Raw genomic sequence first — 16064 nt, 5'->3', positions numbered from 1 at the left:
GGTTGGTTCAATCCCACTCTGTCCTGCACTGAAGTCCCTACCATAGTAACCTCCAACTACCACCCAAAAAACATTAACTGTGGTTCCCACAATATCATGAGCATCCATCTTAGAGACGGCTTGCTTAATCAGTCTTTTGACCATGTGCTAGAGGATATCTTGGTCCGTTTTGTCGTCAATGTCCCCAAAGAGGACTTGTCGTCTCTAGAAAGAGTTTTCTTTCAGGTCGAGGAAGGTCAATGGTTTTACACGGACTTTGTGCGTCTTGCGAACCCATCATTGCCATCGATGAAAATGAAATCGTTTGCACCCAAGATTTTGGGCAAATGTCCGTTGGTTTGGAAATGGGGGGACCCAAGTGAGGCATTGAGTCAGTTTGGCAAGTATAAGTCCACCATTCCTGTGCGCGGTATTGCATTGATGAACAGAGATTTGACAAAGCTTGTGCTTGTTCGTGGGCCTGATTCTGGTACCTGGTCTTTTCCGAGAGGTAAGATATCGAAGGACGAATCTGACATTGAGTGTGCCATTAGAGAAGTTCGCGAGGAGACAAGTTTTGATGCTCGTGATTACGTCAATGAATCAGACGTCCTTGAGAGAACAATTGGGGGTAAAAACTTCCGCATATACTTGGCCAGAAATGTCCCTGAGGACTTCAATTTCGAACCTTTGGTGCGAAACGAGATCGCAGATATCAAATGGTTCAATGTGAAACAGCTCAGGAAGTCAGTTCGTACCAACCATAATAAGTTTTATGTGATCAACGCCATGATGGAACCATTGTATGGTTGGATCAATAAACAGAAGGGTGCAAATGACGATACATTGATAAGAGAAGCGGAAATTAAATTGAAACAATTGATGGGTATCACGCCATCCGAGACTTCTATGAATAACGATGCTGGCAGGGAACTCCTCAACATACTTCAGGCTACTAAGCCCCAAGAGGCTGCTGCTTCAGCTGGCCCAGCAAGCTTAAACGAGCAGCACAAGATGCCTATGACCCTACCCCAACATCTTCAAGACATCTACGCTAGTTCTGTGCAAATGCCACCGTTCTTCCTGCCAGTATTTCCTCATGCATCTAACGTGCCTCCAGCAAATTTTCCTTTGCCTAACTTCGGTGGCCTTCATTCCCAACCACCTCATCCTCCAATGCCTCGCCAACAGTCTGCCAACCAATTTTCATTACTGTCTCCTGGAGAGTTCAAGCAGCCCGTGCTTGAACAAGCCATTCCTTCAAAGCCTGTAACACCTGTAACACCAGTTGCGCCCAAATCCTCTAGTTCAGCCAATTCTAAAGAACTTTTGTCGCTCTTAAAAGGCAAGAAATTGTCAAATATCGCAAATCCAGTCTCTGATAGCGCAGAGCCACTTATGGGGCGAGAATCTCCTGCGAGACTGACGGCCACTCCTCCTGTGAAAAAGATCACGTTATTAAAACGAGACAAAAACTCAAACGATAACGACTCCGCTACTCTTCTATCAATATTGGGTAAAAAACCTCCTAGCCCAGAAAGTCCAAAGTCACAAGGAACGGAGCCAGAAACACATTCCACCACTGCCAATGCCCCAAGCTTCTTGAGCATTCTCAATCAAGGTCGTAAGAAATCTGAGACCGATCATGTTAACAACGATTCCCATACTTCTACCTCGGACTCTTTTGGTTTCTTGAACCAGACGTCACATGGGCTTAACGGCCAAGACTCTAGGGATGCCTCCAGAGAATTGATGATGGCACTCAATAAACCCGAACAACAAAGCTCCGGAAGGAAAGCATCAGACTCTGCAGGATTCTTGAGCATCTTAAAGAGAGACTCTCAATCGCAGCCATCTCCAAACCAACCAGCCGTCAATGCTCAGCCCATCTCTATGACAGGTTTATCACCCATTCCTCCTAAGGCCGAGAAACCAAACTCTGCAGATTTGAGTGCCGGTAACCAAATCTTGTCAATGCTCAACCGCAACACTGATTCTCCTAACCAATTCGCCCAACTGATGGCAAAACCAGCTGCTACCAACTTCTCGAATTTCGATGATTTTGATAATTTCGAAGACTTCGAAGACTTCAATGAAATTTCTGAGTCTCAGAAGGACATTTACAACAGCATTGCCAATAACTTTGATATTGCTACAGATGAAGAAGATTACTTAGATGCGACGGATTACGCCCTGCCAAAGGCTCATCCCCCCACGTTGAGTCTGCCAGATACGAATCAATCTAGCCAAGATGCTACTTTTGCTACAAACACTGCTGGCGCAGGACTCCTACTGCTTTTGAAGAGCGGAAATCCAAACACTCAAAGGAGATATCTGTCTTTGCAAGAGACCTACGGCGTTCCTCCGCTTGCTCCACAACAACAACACCAGCAACAGTCACAGCAGCCACAAGCATTTCCAGCGGAGACCCAGAAATCGAATACTAATGGCGCTCTGATCCTTCGTTTGCTCAAGCGTGATAAAGATTAAATCAAAGTGATTGCCTACCATAATTCTTTTAAACAACTTTAATTTTTATGCACCAAAGAAAAACAGATTTGCATCTGTTTTGACGTGTTTCATTTTTCGCCCACTTGAGTTACTTCCCGAGACCAGAGCTTTCAATTCTGGATGAGCAGATATTTTAGGCTTCTGTGGATTGACAAGACGGGGCACAACAGTCATATCTTCATCTTTAATATACATGTAAGGGATATCAGTCTTTCTCATATTAGCAAATTGCAGTCGTAATCGCCAAGCTGAGTCATGGAATTCTTCCGTTGTGGTATCGTGGCCTGCCACCTTATCAAAAAACTTAAAATCCCATAAAAGGTCTGGCACATCGATGAACCTTTTTACACGCAGAAGAAAGTGAATTTTCATTGCTAAGGAACATCTACCCAACACAGTGAAGCTACTTTTATCGCTGGTTATTGCCTTCCATCTGGTACCTGGAATCGGGGCATCATCAGAGAGATCCAGCTCTGCCATAAACCTCGAAATGAACATCGATTCTGTTGCGAGACGATTATTCGTCTCGATATAAATAAGCAGAGATTCTTCGCGAGCCTCTAGAAGTGCCATAATACCCCTATTTGTGACAGCATTGCAACCACACACCCTAATGAGCTTCAACTGGGACTTTCTCGTCACAAGACAGGTATTCAAAGTGTACAAAAATTGATCATCAACCGCCTGATTGTAAGAAATATCGATAGCTTTAACAGTGGGTATGTTGCACAAAGCTAATAGCTGAGAAGATGTGAAGACAGGCATTCTGGAACAATCAATAATTGTGCAAGAATCCCGAAGGGTACCCACGAATGCAGAAAAGTCAAACACAGAAACGTTCGAGAATACATTCTCCAAGCGATGCTTTAGATTAGTGGGAATTAGACATGTTAGGAGAGCAGATCGTTTTCTATCAGCTATAGTTCCATGAACCCGTTCAATGATACCTTCCACGGGTGTATGGCTCCGAAAGGAGGACTCTCCTCCAAAAGCTGCTGCAAAACTACGGAATAAGGTTGGCAGATCCATCCCCTGTTGCAAAATATTTTCCCAGACTAGTTGCCAGCACTCCCAAGATGCTTCTTTCAAGTAAGAGGGACATATACTGTCGGCATTTGCGGCCAAAGCCTTTGCGCAAATTTGTCTCAATGAAGGCGCAATCCCAATTTTTGGAGATTCGAATAAGCTTTTATTCAGACAGCCTGAAGTGACGTTCATCCAGGCGTAACTTGCAACACCTGAAGCATCGAAAGAGGGCTTTTCGTAAGGAAAAGGATCATCTTTGGGCCGCAAGATTTGCTTCCTCCGTATAACTCTCCGTTTCAGAGGTTTACGTCGCGTTTGTTTGCGACTGTACTTCTTTTTGGTGAACATTTCATGGTTGTTAGTGTTGGAAGGTTGGTGAGTTCGATCTGGGGTGATTGGTGAAGAAATCGAGATAGGTGAAGTCAAAGCAGCAATTTCTCTCGATTTATAATTATATCGATTCTTGTGAATTGGAGGTCATTATTATTCCATTGATGACATTGCGTTTACAAGGTTCTTCAAGCAATCCCAAGATTGGGCCAATTCAGGGTCCAATTAAGAGTTGTTCACCATGTAACCATGCAAGATCTTGAGAATCATGCGGAAATTTTGTAAGTATTGAAAATAAGATTTCCTACGGCTAGAATTGCAACATTCCTGAATGATTTATTGGCCGTCTTTGTTGGAGGAATCTCACACTGAATAGTAAGCAATGTGTGTAATACGTAATTTTCAAGTATCTGGAGTTTAATACTCTAATAAAGGTGAGACGGAAAATATATCTTACGACTTCATCCTGCTAAGAACGAGCACTTATGTACAATGCTTAAATATCTGTTATCTTCGATATTTAAACATAGGAATCAATGGAACTACAAGGCATACTTAATTGAAACTTTTATTCGTTAGTGGTACATAATTCAAACAGCATATTGAAATCGTAAGAAACATCCCTAGAGCAAGGCAATGGCCTTTTCAGCAGTCTCAACGGAGGACTGTGGGTTGACACCAGTGACCAACTTGCCGTCAGTGACAGTGAAAGCATCCCATGGGCCAGGTGGGGAGACGTATGTGGCACCGCACTCAGCAGCAATGTTCTGAGGGGTCTTGATGTTGTACTTCGTCAAGAGATGAACAATACCAATCTGCTCCTCACCAATGTTAGTGAAACCAGTCACATTCTTGCCCTTGATCAAGTAGTCGCCATCCTTGCCCTTGAGGTTCTCGAAAATACACAATCCGTGGCAGACAGTAGACACGACCTTGCCAGCGTACCAGAGGTCACTGACAATGGCTTGGAGATCCTTGGCATGTGGGAAGTCGAAAGCGGTACCGTGGCCACCAGCAACAAAGATGAGGTCATAGTCAGCAGAGTTAATCTCAGATGCCTTCTTGACAACCTCAATGGACTTCATGAAGGGAGAGTTCTTGTCCTCAAAGACCTTTCTGTCGTCGCCCTGCAAGAAGTCGGTGCCAATTGAGTGGTCATCCCAACCAAAAGTACCAGTCTCAGAAACGTAAGTCACCTCAATACCAGCCTTGGTCAATTCATTCCATGGGTGAAGGGCCTCGACGAAGAAAAGACCAGTCTTGGCTCCGTCATCGTAGAATGGAGCGTAGTGGGAGGTGATGGCAATCAAAGCTTTAGTCATTGTGTAATGTGTTGATAACTATCGGACTGGGTGCGGATTCTGCCTCTCTTATATAGTCTCCGGATTGTAGGCGGCAAACAGCCTTGCGAACTAACAAGCGGTAATGTATAGCCACATGATGAGGTAAGCCTGCGTGCCGAACAAGAACAGAGAAGCTTTATGGGGAGAGCAGCTTAGTAATGAGCGCAATTTGTCGCAAAAACAGGGTTCCGAAGGCGAACGCAGCATTTTATTTTGCCATTGAGTTTGTCATTGAGTTGTGGGAATGTACTTGCGCCATCTTCCACTGATTATTCTTTTGTCTGTGATTTGCAGCCCATGTAACCAACAAAGGGCGTGTGTATAGTAGAGGGGTCTGTGTGATAAGGCTTCCAACATCAATCTTGCATCGAGGTTAAGAATACCAGCAACTGTGCACATTCCTTCCATTTGTGTGCAATTTTGGCGACATTTCGATTCTGGATCATTCTTAATTTTCTCGGGTTGCCAACGCACATGAGGTTTATGGCGGGGAAACACGATCAATTGGCAACATTTGTCGGGCACATTAATTGGTGAGGGAGCCCTAGAACACGGAATGATCCGAGAAGGCATCAACTCTATTTTTGAGCGTACAGACAGATGCATGCTTTTGGTGCGGGTTTGACATTTTTCCAGAACGCACCATGTGCAGCAAGTAGGTCTGGTTGGGTGCGACACGCAGCGAGGACTAAAATGGGGTTCATGGGGAAAGTAACTGTCGGTATTTTAGCCGTGCCTAGGGAAAGTTTGGAAAATTCTACAATTGAGACCAGATATGCAATACCACCACCGAAATTGTGGAAGTTTTCAAGACTTGCGATTTTTTGGTAATTTTGTGTGCTCGCCAGAATAGGTTCATCTGCCTGCTCATCTGTCTGTCGGCTCCTCTTCAATGCCGACACGGGATCGGTAGAAACAAATCCCTCACTTCAGCTATTTCTCAAATTTTCTCTAATTTTGTATTCTCTTTGATTTTCCCCTCAAGTACAGCCTGAAAATAGGCTCAACGGTAGTTTGCTCTTTTGTTCTTTTATTCGTCAGCTTCAATTGTGCTCACTCGTGTCATTGGTATTTTTGGATTAATGTAATGACAGGTTCAGATCTTGTCTTGTCCTAATAGTGTGACGATTCTTGCGCCCATAGAATACTCCTGTTGTTCGAAGTATGTTTTGACGAATTTTGAGGTCCCAACTACAATTGGCAAATACTTTCCTACGACCAAAGGCCGCCGAAAGAGCAAGATACATTCTTGCCTAATATCAAAATTTACATTGAATGTGCAAAATACAAGGAGTTCCTTACATATTATAGTGCTTTTTCTAAGCAGTCAATTATTTAGCCCAGTTAATGATATTGAAGAATTGCTAATTAACCGCACCAATTTTGAGAACCAAAACTGTGCAGCCAGACTTTCTAAATGGGGCTAATGTATTTTTCTGCCTCAATTAATAAATGCTTCAATTAGACGAAAAGGCATTCTGATTTGATATTTAAACCTCGAAACATTTTGTCTGTATTTTTTATTCATCAGGGCCGATCTCCAGATGAGCGATGTTCATCTCATCGCATTCGGCTATACGCACAAAACTACTTTAGCCTTTCTCCACGTCACCACCTGAACTTCTGCATTTTTAAATTATAGATACTGAGGTTTACATAAAAAACAACCATGAAGCTCGACACGTCCCATATGCGGTACTTGACCGCCGATGACTTCAAAGTGCTTCAGGCCATGGAAATCGGATCCAGAAATCACGAATTGGTTCCGATAGAGATGATCCATTCAATTGGCTCTTTAAAGTCACCTTCTGCCACAAACAGGTCACTTGGTGACTTAGCGAAGTTGAAGCTTGTAGCTCGTTTGAGAAACGCAAAGTATGATGGGTTCCGCATCACATACCTGGGATACGATTATCTTGCCCTCAAGCTGATGTTGAAAAGAGATAGCATTTACTCCGTGGGCACGAAAATTGGAGTGGGAAAGGAGTCTGATATCTACGTTGTAAGTGACAAGAATGGTGCCCAGAAAGTATTGAAGATCCATCGTTTGGGCCGTACTTCCTTTAAAACAGTTAAAAACAACAGAGACTACTTGAAAAACAAGCAAACATCGAATTGGATGTACTTGAGTAGATTGGCTGCTGAGAAAGAGTTTCAGTTTATGAGAGTCTTGTATGACCTGGGATTCAATGTGCCAATCCCTTACGACAATCTGAGACACTGTGTGCTCATGGAATTAATTAAAGGTTACTGTATGAAACACATGAAGAAGTACCCGTCTTACAAGAAATTGTACTCTGATCTCATGAACTTCATTGTCAAATTGGCCAATCATGGTCTTATACATTGTGACTACAATGAATTCAACATCATGATCCGGGATGAAGAAGACGCTAAGAACCACGAATACGGTTTCGTGGTCATTGACTTTCCACAGTGTGTTTCGATCGAGCACACTGACGCAAAGTTCTACTTCGATAGAGATGTCCAGGGCATCAGAGACTTTTTCGCAAAGAAATTCCTCTACGAGCCTGAACATGATCCTACTATGCTTGACACTGATGGATATGGTGAAGGCTACAAATATGCATACCCAAACTTCAAAAGAGATGTCCTGCGAATGCATCAGCTAGATGCTGCCGTTTCCGCATCTGGATATGTCAAAAAGAAGTCTAGGGAGGACAGAGATTTGGAATCCGCTGTTGTGAACATGAGAGCTCTTGAGCTCGGAAGCTCTGACGATGATGCATCTGAGTTCGATTCCGATGTCGACTATGATGATTCCGAGGACGGATATGATTCTGATGAATATGAGGAAGAAGATTTGGATGACGATAACCTAGCGGAAGATGAAGCTGCAGAGAACGAAAAGATCATCTCTGCCCTTTCCTCCGGCTCGCAGAATCTCAAGATGGATAAACTTGGAAACTACATCATTGAAGAGTAAACAATTATTAGGCGACGAGGTTTGGCCTTAGATTAATCAATTGAAGAAAAGAAACACTCAAAACACCAAAAATCTCAGCTTGTATGCCCATATTAGGACCAAACGGTAATCTATCGCTACACATCATTAACATAAGTACACTATATTTGACCCAACAAAATAATGAAAGACCGTTTATACACAAATTAGTTCATTATTAGACACTATGCTTAACGGGTAGCCATACCTTTGGTAACAGCTCTCTTCAAAGCCAACTCGGCCTTTCTGTAGTCGTCACCGGTGGACTCCTCAATCTCCAAAGCTTGCAAAGCATCGGACAAAGCAGTCTCGATCTTGTCCTTAGCAGACTTCTTCAACTTAGCAGACAAGATTGGGTCGGTGATGGTAGACTCGACGGAAGCGACGTAAGCCTCCAACTTTTGCTTTTGCTCGTGTCTCTTGGCGAAAGCGTCGTCAGAGTTCTTGAACTTCTCAGCGTCAGAGATCATCTTCTCGATCTCCTCAGTAGACAATCTACCGATAGAGTTAGAGATGGTGATGTTAGCAGATCTGCCAGTGGACTTCTCGACGGCAGTAACCTTCAAGATACCGTTAGCGTCAACCTCGAAGATAGACTCCAAGACTGGCTCTCCAGCAGGCATTGGTGGGATGTTCTTCAAGTCGAACTCACCCAACAAGGTGTTCTCGGAACAGTTGACACGCTCACCCTGGTAAACTGGGAACTGAACGGTGGTTTGGTGGTCAGCAACAGTGGTGAAAGTTCTTCTCTTGATGGTTGGAACAGTGGTGTTTCTTGGGACAACTGGAGCGAAAACGTTACCTTGCATGGCGACACCCAAAGACAATGGGATGACATCCAACAACAACAAGTCCTTGGTGTCCTCAGAGGTGGATTGACCGGTCAAGATAGCACCTTGGACGGCAGCACCGTAAGCAACAGCCTCATCAGGGTTGATGGACTTCTCCAATTGCTTACCGTCGAAGAAGTCAGACAACAACTTCTGGATCTTTGGAATTCTGGTGGAACCACCGACAAGGACAACCTCATCAACCAGGGCCTTACCAATCTTGGCGTCCTTCAAGACTTGCTCAACTGGGTCCAAAGTAGACTTGAACAAAGCAGAGTTAATGTCCTCGAATCTGGCTCTGGTGATGTTCTCGGAGAAGTCCTCACCGTCGAACAAAGAGTCGACCTCAACGGTAGTTTGAGTGACAGAAGACAAAGTTCTCTTAGCACGCTCACAAGCAGTTCTCAATCTTCTCAAAGCTCTTGGGTCGTTAGAGATGTCAAGACCAGTCTTCTTTTGGAAAGAAGCCTTGAAGAAGTCCAACAAGTTGGTGTCGAAATCTTGACCACCCAAGTGAGTGTCACCAGCGGTAGCCTTGACGGTGAAAACACCACCAGTGATGTTCAACAAAGAAACATCGAAAGTACCTCCACCCAAGTCGAAGATCAAAACGTGTCTCTCCTTCTCGGACTTACCAGCACCCAAACCGTAAGCAATAGCAGCGGCAGTTGGCTCGTTGATAATTCTCAAGACGTTCAAACCGGCGATGGCACCAGCGTCCTTGGTAGCTTGACGTTGGGCGTCGTTGAAGTAAGCTGGGACAGTGACAACAGCCTTCTCAACCTTCTTACCAATCTTGGCCTCAGCGATCTCCTTCATCTTGGTCAAAACCATAGAAGAGATCTCTTGAGGAGAGAAGGTCTTGGTCTCGTCCAAGTACTCAACCTCGATCAATGGGTTACCGTTGGAGTCGATAACCTTGAATGGCCAGGTCTTGATGTCCTTTTGAACGGAGTCCTCCTCGAAAGCACGACCAATCAAACGCTTAGCGTCGAAAACGGTGTTCTTTGGGTTCAAAGCGGCTTGGTTCTTGGCGGCATCACCGATCAATCTCTCCTCGGAGGTGAAAGCAACGAAAGATGGAGTAACTCTGTTACCTTGTTCGTTAGCGATAATCTCAACGGCGGAGTCGAAAGTAGCGACACACGAGTAAGTGGTACCCAAATCGATACCGATAGCACCCTGGAAAACACCGTCAGCCATTTTTGTTAATAAGAATCTAAAGAGACTTTAGGAATGAAAGGTGAAAGAAGTGTCTCTGGTTATAAATGTAAAAAATTTTCGCACCACAGGGGAAGTCCCGGCCTGCAGACTGTGTGCGCATTGGGCCATCACACCCGTACATCAAGGATTTCTTTGAAAAATTACACTTACCCGGACAACGAATCCGGAATGGCAGATGAGCTCAATCCGTATTGTTTGGTTGAGATTTTTTGGAGTGAGTCTGTAGAGAGTAGGAACAGGCCTCAACTGCTCTCTACCATACACTTTTTTACCGCAGTTTCTGCTGATTCAAAGCATTGGATTGTGGCCCAAAAGAAATGAGCCACATTATGTGCACACTATTTTGGACTGTGTTTTCTGTGGATTGGGAGATCATATATTATGTAAGCAAGGACAAAAAAGCAATTTTTTCAACGGAAATACTAAGAACTCAAAAAGTAAATACAGTAGTTTAGGAGCAAAGCCAATTTTTTTGCTAGTTGAGCTTGAAGTTGAAGGTCTAAGTTTGGACATGGCAGAGAATTCAATGCAGACATGATCTAGCAATATGCCGGAATTTGCAGCCACTGGAATTTGAAGAACGTCATTTTAGACTACTGAAGCAAACAGATATCTACAAGTTCAAATAAATTTGTGCAGAATTTTCGCTAAATACTCGATGTAGAGCGAATTATAGACACATTGCGACGTATCGTCATGGTGGAATAGCACTATTCTTACAGACTGCGAATCTCAAGAACCACACGTCTAAGAAGATTCTTAGCCTTTGAGATCTGTTGAGGGGATCCAGATATTTTCAATTTGTGGTATGCTTGTCGTTGGTAACAACGAGCTGTTATCATTTCATGAGTTATTGGCATAAGTACGATTTGGCAATTGGCTTGTAGGCTTATTTCCTCAATCCTATTTTTCCCAAGACTAATGAGCGTGCAGATCTCCGCTTTACTAAATCTAAGGGTTTCTGTGGCAGTGGGATCAGGACTATCGGAAGCTCCAGCAACAATTGTTCGACTATCAGTGAATACTCCTGGCGGTGCATCAGGAGCCAGACTCGTCTTAACTTCCCCGAATGCACTCGAACTTCTCCTTTGACATTTTGATGACACCGAAAGAAATTCAGGGACAGAATATGATTTTGGCCTTCCCGATACAGGGTCACACTTGTGTAAGAAAGTACTAATATCTCCAAAAGATATGGTACTACTTCCATAATTCAGCGAGGAGTCCGGAGAGTTTTCTTTGTTTTCGGGCTCATTTGAATCCTCGTCAACAATATCCATTCTGTCATCTTCATTCTGTATGAGAAGAGGCATAGTTGGCAGGTGTGGCAGGCACAAAGATGGATGTGAGTGTTTTGCGGCGTTTGAAATCAAAGGCGAACCTTTGCGTGGATGACTTGGGCATCGTATGGAATTATTCACGAGGTCAGTTATGTTGGTGAACCTGCTGTCGGTTCGATCAGTCATATTCTTGACGTTGGCGAAAGAATGATTTTCAGACTTCGAAGCCGCATCACAATTAATCCTCAAAGTCCCAAGCAGGCTTGTCGGAATATCCAAACCACTCTTCGTTTGTAGGAACTTAGACTGAACCTTCAGTTCGAAAGAACTCGACTGGAGGCCGCTGATCTTTAGCAAACTTAAGCACTCAGCATCCTTCATATGGAAAGTCAACACACATTGGTCAGCATATCTCTTAGAAATTTCAACGTAGGGCTCTCTTGGCTTCAAATACAGATATGTTCTTCCTTCATTGAACCACGCCGCCATAGCTTTTACAGTTTCCAATGCAGAACAATGCACAGTATAGGTGGTTCGAGCACCAGATAAAACTGACCGCGGCTGAAAATAAACGCAGTTATTAGACTCAAACAAGTGCGCTAGCTTTTCTTGAGGAGATACGGTATACATTTCACGTTGTTGTATTCTGACGGGTATAGTCCTGGCACATTTGGCTGCAAGTGCATGCTTGAAGGAGAGGACACTGTAACAAATAATCGAAGGAAAGCCGCTCATGTGAAAGGTTCTCTAATAAAATTGTAAAACCATCTATTATATGAATATTGTAAATTTTTTCTCGCTTCGAAAGACTTGGAAGTCTCTGAAGCTCCAAAACTATCGCTCAAAGTACAACTTTAAGAGCAGCAGATCATCACGATATATGTACGCCGAATACACAAAAAGAAGATCTGCATTGAGCTTCAAATACTTTGCTCATAATTTTTAATCTTGATGAGCCGCTTCTTCGCCCACCATGTTGTCTACCACATCATACAAGAACTTAAACTGTTGCCATGTCTGAACCATCATCATTCGTTGTTCACGGAGCTTAGATATAGTCTCGTAGACTGGATCGTCGCTTGAGTAGATCGCATCGCCGTGGCAGAAGTGATCGTATGCAATGAGTGTTCCCGTTCTGCCCACCCCAGCAGAACAGTGGATGATTGGGATGATGCCCGGAAAAGCCTTTCTTGCCAAATCAAGTTCGGAGGCTAGTGCTGCTAACGGTCCTGTCCTTGTGGGCGGCATGGAGTCTTCCCATTTGCCATAGTAGTAATGAAGCACATTCTTGGTGATTGAGCCCGCACTCAAACGAAAATTGGAAATCGTAAACAGATCTTTTTCTTCACTGCTGATCCATTCTAATTCCAAATCGCCATATGCTAAGTCCTCAGCTGCAAGAGAGCTTCCCAACTGAATTACACCATCACCCTTGCTTGGCCAATATTTGGCACATTTGACGACACCTCTTTCTTGCAAAGGAGTTACCATGACAACAAGAATCACATCCACATTTTGTTGGATAGCCTGGTCGAAGCACATGGCCCAGAAGTGGTGAATAGTCGACGGAAGCGGACCTTGTGCTGCAATGTACTTGTTCTGTGCCAATCGTAGGATCAGAGCATTTATATAATCCGAGCCGCCCGCAAGCGTCTTGAGTTGTACACGTGTCCTATCATAAGGTAAGACGTTTGTGTATCTGTTTCTGGATCGGTTGATTGGATTGGAAGCGTGGGTATAGGCATATGGGGAGGAGGAAACCAACTGGCCATCAGTGATATTGCGCTTGCAGGAAGCCGCAACAGCAGCCCATTTTTCTCGCTTATATTCTGGGGCGAAATTGTATGGGGTTGGTTTCGGGGACATGTAATGAGTAGACGATGAATCTGAAGTGCACATGATACATCGATAGACCAAACCCTGACGCAACTATAAATAGACAAAAAGGTAGCAATTCTTCATGGTACAGCTGCTTTTATTTTGATTCTTTCTGTACTCACGAACTGTACTCTAGTATTTACTGTAATTTTTTGTTTGCAATCATTGTGCGTTCTCTACTAAGTCCGGTCTTGCCGGAATGGTATCACACAAGTGGGTGCCTTGTATCAATCTATCTCTGTGATTGACATCAATACGAATTAGAAAATACGGCTGTAGTCTCAGCCTCCGACATAAGTACTCGTAAATTTCTTGCTATCGATATTAGCATTGTATTACCTTGAAACTACTCTACTCAATGAGCGAGACAATTTGCAGCTCCAACCTCTCCTCCACAGCATTTTCTTTAGGAATAACACCGGCTGTTTTCAAAACCTCAGAAGTGTTCTTGACCACGGTATCCCACTCAATAGGTTTCGTTCCAATGGCTTCGTTGAACTTGACAGTCTTCATCCACTCCCGGGCGTCATCAATTGTGTATGGCAAATGAGTAGAGATGTGCTCTACAGCAATCTCTGGATGCTTCAAAAAGTATGCCACACCTTGACGGACAGCGCCCAAAAAGGCTTGTACCTGAGCTCTCTTGTTGTCCAACACATCTTGATTTACCGAAACAACCCATGAAGGCCATGGTGTGTAGATCTCGCCAACGCGCTTGATCTCTCCACAATCATAAAATTTCTTGGATGTGAAGTGCTCCCACATGAACGCATCGCTGTCAACCTTGACATCGGTTTCGTCCACATATTTCTGATTGACAGAATCTCTAAGATTCTGGAAATTGTGCAACACCTTGAAGTCATTAAAGTAGGGCTCGGGGAACTTTTTCTGCAAGCCCAACACGAAAGACATCACGTACGATCCAGATCCGATTCTTGAGACACCTATGTCCTTGCCTGCCAAGTCATCTGCGCTATTGATATCAGACCTGTCAGAACCGGATGAAATAGCCCAACAAAGAGGACTTTCTACGTATGTTCCAACTACGCTATAAGCTTTGTTTCCCTTTGCAATGTCGGCAACAAAAGCTTCTGTCAAACCCACTGCAATATCTACAGTGCCTTCATTGAGAAGCTTAATGAGTCTTCCAGATCCTTCAACAACAGGAAAGAATTCAATTTCTAAATTCTTCTCCGCAAAGTATCCCTGTTCTTGTGCTAAGAACATTGGGGTAGAGAAGTGTTCAGGGATGTATGCCACGATCAATTTAGAAGCCATTGTGCGAATTGAAAATAGTCGTTATCTATTTAGTGGCTTTCTTAGTCGATGTGAGAGTTTGGATTCGAAAAACTATGTGCTTTTCGAGGGAGTATTGGTGGAGAACGTTTATCGTATTACTAGGTAGAGGGTGATCGTATATGTACTCCTAATGAAAATGTCAAGATTGAAAGCATCTAAAATTAGCTGATAAGAAAGTTTAAGGTAGTTCAATGATACTTGATTGAAATTTGGGTGAAGATGATCGTCCTCCAGTCGTAAAAGTTTTCTATCTACATGTATAGTTGAACACTGTAAGTCAATGCATTAATGAGCCAAATATATATTAAATGCTGCACACCCAATCCTAATCAGGTGTGGCCACCGAGAATAGAATGAGAATGCCTAGCATGCACAGTCAGACAGATTAGACCGCAGAGCCGGACCGCTTAAGTCAATACGGCCCACATTTCCTGGTCGAGACCCGAGCTCTTCAGTGACAGGTTTGGCCTCTGGAATCTTACTACCAATGGCAACAAAGACCTCATTTACATTGTGGGAAGACTTGGCCGAGGTCTCAAAGAACAATAAACCCTCCTCCTCAGCCAATGCCTTTCCTTCCTCCATGCTAACTTTCCTCAAGGAGTCGTCGGAATCATTATCGTCTGCAACAAGGTCGTACTTATTGCCGACAAGAGCAATTGTGATGTCTTTGGAGGCCTGCTCATGTAATTCCTTAACCCAATGGCGGGCCTTGATGAACGAGGCCGGCTTGGTGATATCGTACACGACCAACGCAGCCTGTGCGTTTCTGTAGTACATTGGTGCCAATGACGCAAAACGCTCTTGTCCAGCAGTATCCCAGATCTCGTACTTTATTGTTCGGTCTCCCACTGTACATTTCTGGGTCAAGAAAGCGGCACCAATGGTCGGTTCCTTGTTCTCTTGGAAATCGTTGCTTACAAATCTCAAGACTAGCGAAGACTTACCGACAGCAGCCTCTCCGAGAAGCACTAACTTGACGGACGTTGTGCTGGGAGCAAAACTCATTGTGGCGTTTGATGTGGAATGGAGCTTCGGTTAAACACAAACAATCTAAGAACACAGAAAATTGTGTGGCTCGGCTGATAAATAGATTTGGAAAATACGAAGGCGGTTATATTCAAGTATCCGAGCTGGGAGAGCCAGGTATTATGTGTGCCAGAATAGGTGAATGTACTAATATGGGTTCTATTCTTAAGAGAGGCAGTGAGATAGATATAGGGGTGGTGACTTGCTGGGCTACGCACGACCTGTCAAATAATGGTTGCAAATTTCGGACTCGGAGCGGCAGATACTTTGTAGAGTGCGACATAAAAAACTTCGTTTCTTACGAACTGGAACTTGAGTTTTCAAACTGCCTAATTGTTTTTTGGCAGATTCATTCCTTTTATTGATGTTG

The 16064-nt window shown here is 43.8% G+C and overlaps 9 protein-coding genes across 9 annotated transcripts; 2 read left to right on the top strand and 7 right to left on the bottom strand.

Annotated features, from left to right (window-relative positions):
• Positions 1-96: 96 nt before the first annotated feature.
• Positions 97-2469, top strand: PUMCH_004980 (uncharacterized protein; the record flags this gene model as incomplete). The annotated part of the gene is made up of 1 exon (XM_063023895.1): positions 97-2469. The coding sequence occupies one exon, from the start codon at positions 97-99 to the stop codon at positions 2467-2469; it is 2373 nt and encodes a 790-aa protein (XP_062879965.1).
• A 45-nt stretch (positions 2470-2514) lies between these two features.
• PUMCH_004979 (uncharacterized protein) lies at positions 2515-3864 on the bottom strand (the record flags this gene model as incomplete). The annotated part of the gene is made up of 1 exon (XM_063023894.1): positions 2515-3864. One exon carries the CDS (start codon positions 3862-3864, stop codon positions 2515-2517), a length of 1350 nt encoding a protein of 449 aa, XP_062879964.1.
• A 605-nt stretch (positions 3865-4469) lies between these two features.
• Positions 4470-5168, bottom strand: PUMCH_004978 (uncharacterized protein; the record flags this gene model as incomplete). Its single annotated transcript, XM_063023893.1, has 1 exon — positions 4470-5168. The coding sequence occupies one exon, from the start codon at positions 5166-5168 to the stop codon at positions 4470-4472; it is 699 nt and encodes a 232-aa protein (XP_062879963.1).
• A 1690-nt stretch (positions 5169-6858) lies between these two features.
• Positions 6859-8136, top strand: PUMCH_004977 (uncharacterized protein; the record flags this gene model as incomplete). The annotated part of the gene is made up of 1 exon (XM_063023892.1): positions 6859-8136. The coding sequence occupies one exon, from the start codon at positions 6859-6861 to the stop codon at positions 8134-8136; it is 1278 nt and encodes a 425-aa protein (XP_062879962.1).
• Positions 8137-8345: 209 nt separating this feature from the next.
• On the bottom strand, positions 8346-10187 carry PUMCH_004976 (uncharacterized protein; the record flags this gene model as incomplete). Its single annotated transcript, XM_063023891.1, has 1 exon — positions 8346-10187. The coding sequence occupies one exon, from the start codon at positions 10185-10187 to the stop codon at positions 8346-8348; it is 1842 nt and encodes a 613-aa protein (XP_062879961.1).
• A 737-nt stretch (positions 10188-10924) lies between these two features.
• PUMCH_004975 (uncharacterized protein) lies at positions 10925-12223 on the bottom strand (the record flags this gene model as incomplete). Its single annotated transcript, XM_063023890.1, has 1 exon — positions 10925-12223. The coding sequence occupies one exon, from the start codon at positions 12221-12223 to the stop codon at positions 10925-10927; it is 1299 nt and encodes a 432-aa protein (XP_062879960.1).
• Positions 12224-12430: 207 nt separating this feature from the next.
• PUMCH_004974 (uncharacterized protein) lies at positions 12431-13387 on the bottom strand (the record flags this gene model as incomplete). Its single annotated transcript, XM_063023889.1, has 1 exon — positions 12431-13387. The coding sequence occupies one exon, from the start codon at positions 13385-13387 to the stop codon at positions 12431-12433; it is 957 nt and encodes a 318-aa protein (XP_062879959.1).
• A 330-nt stretch (positions 13388-13717) lies between these two features.
• Positions 13718-14644, bottom strand: PUMCH_004973 (uncharacterized protein; the record flags this gene model as incomplete). Its single annotated transcript, XM_063023888.1, has 1 exon — positions 13718-14644. The coding sequence occupies one exon, from the start codon at positions 14642-14644 to the stop codon at positions 13718-13720; it is 927 nt and encodes a 308-aa protein (XP_062879958.1).
• Positions 14645-15028: 384 nt separating this feature from the next.
• Positions 15029-15673, bottom strand: PUMCH_004972 (uncharacterized protein; the record flags this gene model as incomplete). Its single annotated transcript, XM_063023887.1, has 1 exon — positions 15029-15673. One exon carries the CDS (start codon positions 15671-15673, stop codon positions 15029-15031), a length of 645 nt encoding a protein of 214 aa, XP_062879957.1.
• Between the last annotated feature and the right edge of the window lie 391 nt (positions 15674-16064).

Source organism: Australozyma saopauloensis, chromosome 7 (genome assembly GCF_035610405.1).
Source record: "Australozyma saopauloensis chromosome 7, complete sequence".
NCBI classification, from domain to species: Eukaryota; Fungi; Ascomycota; class Pichiomycetes; order Serinales; family Metschnikowiaceae; genus Australozyma; species Australozyma saopauloensis.
This window is presented reverse-complemented; position numbering and strand designations above follow the sequence as displayed.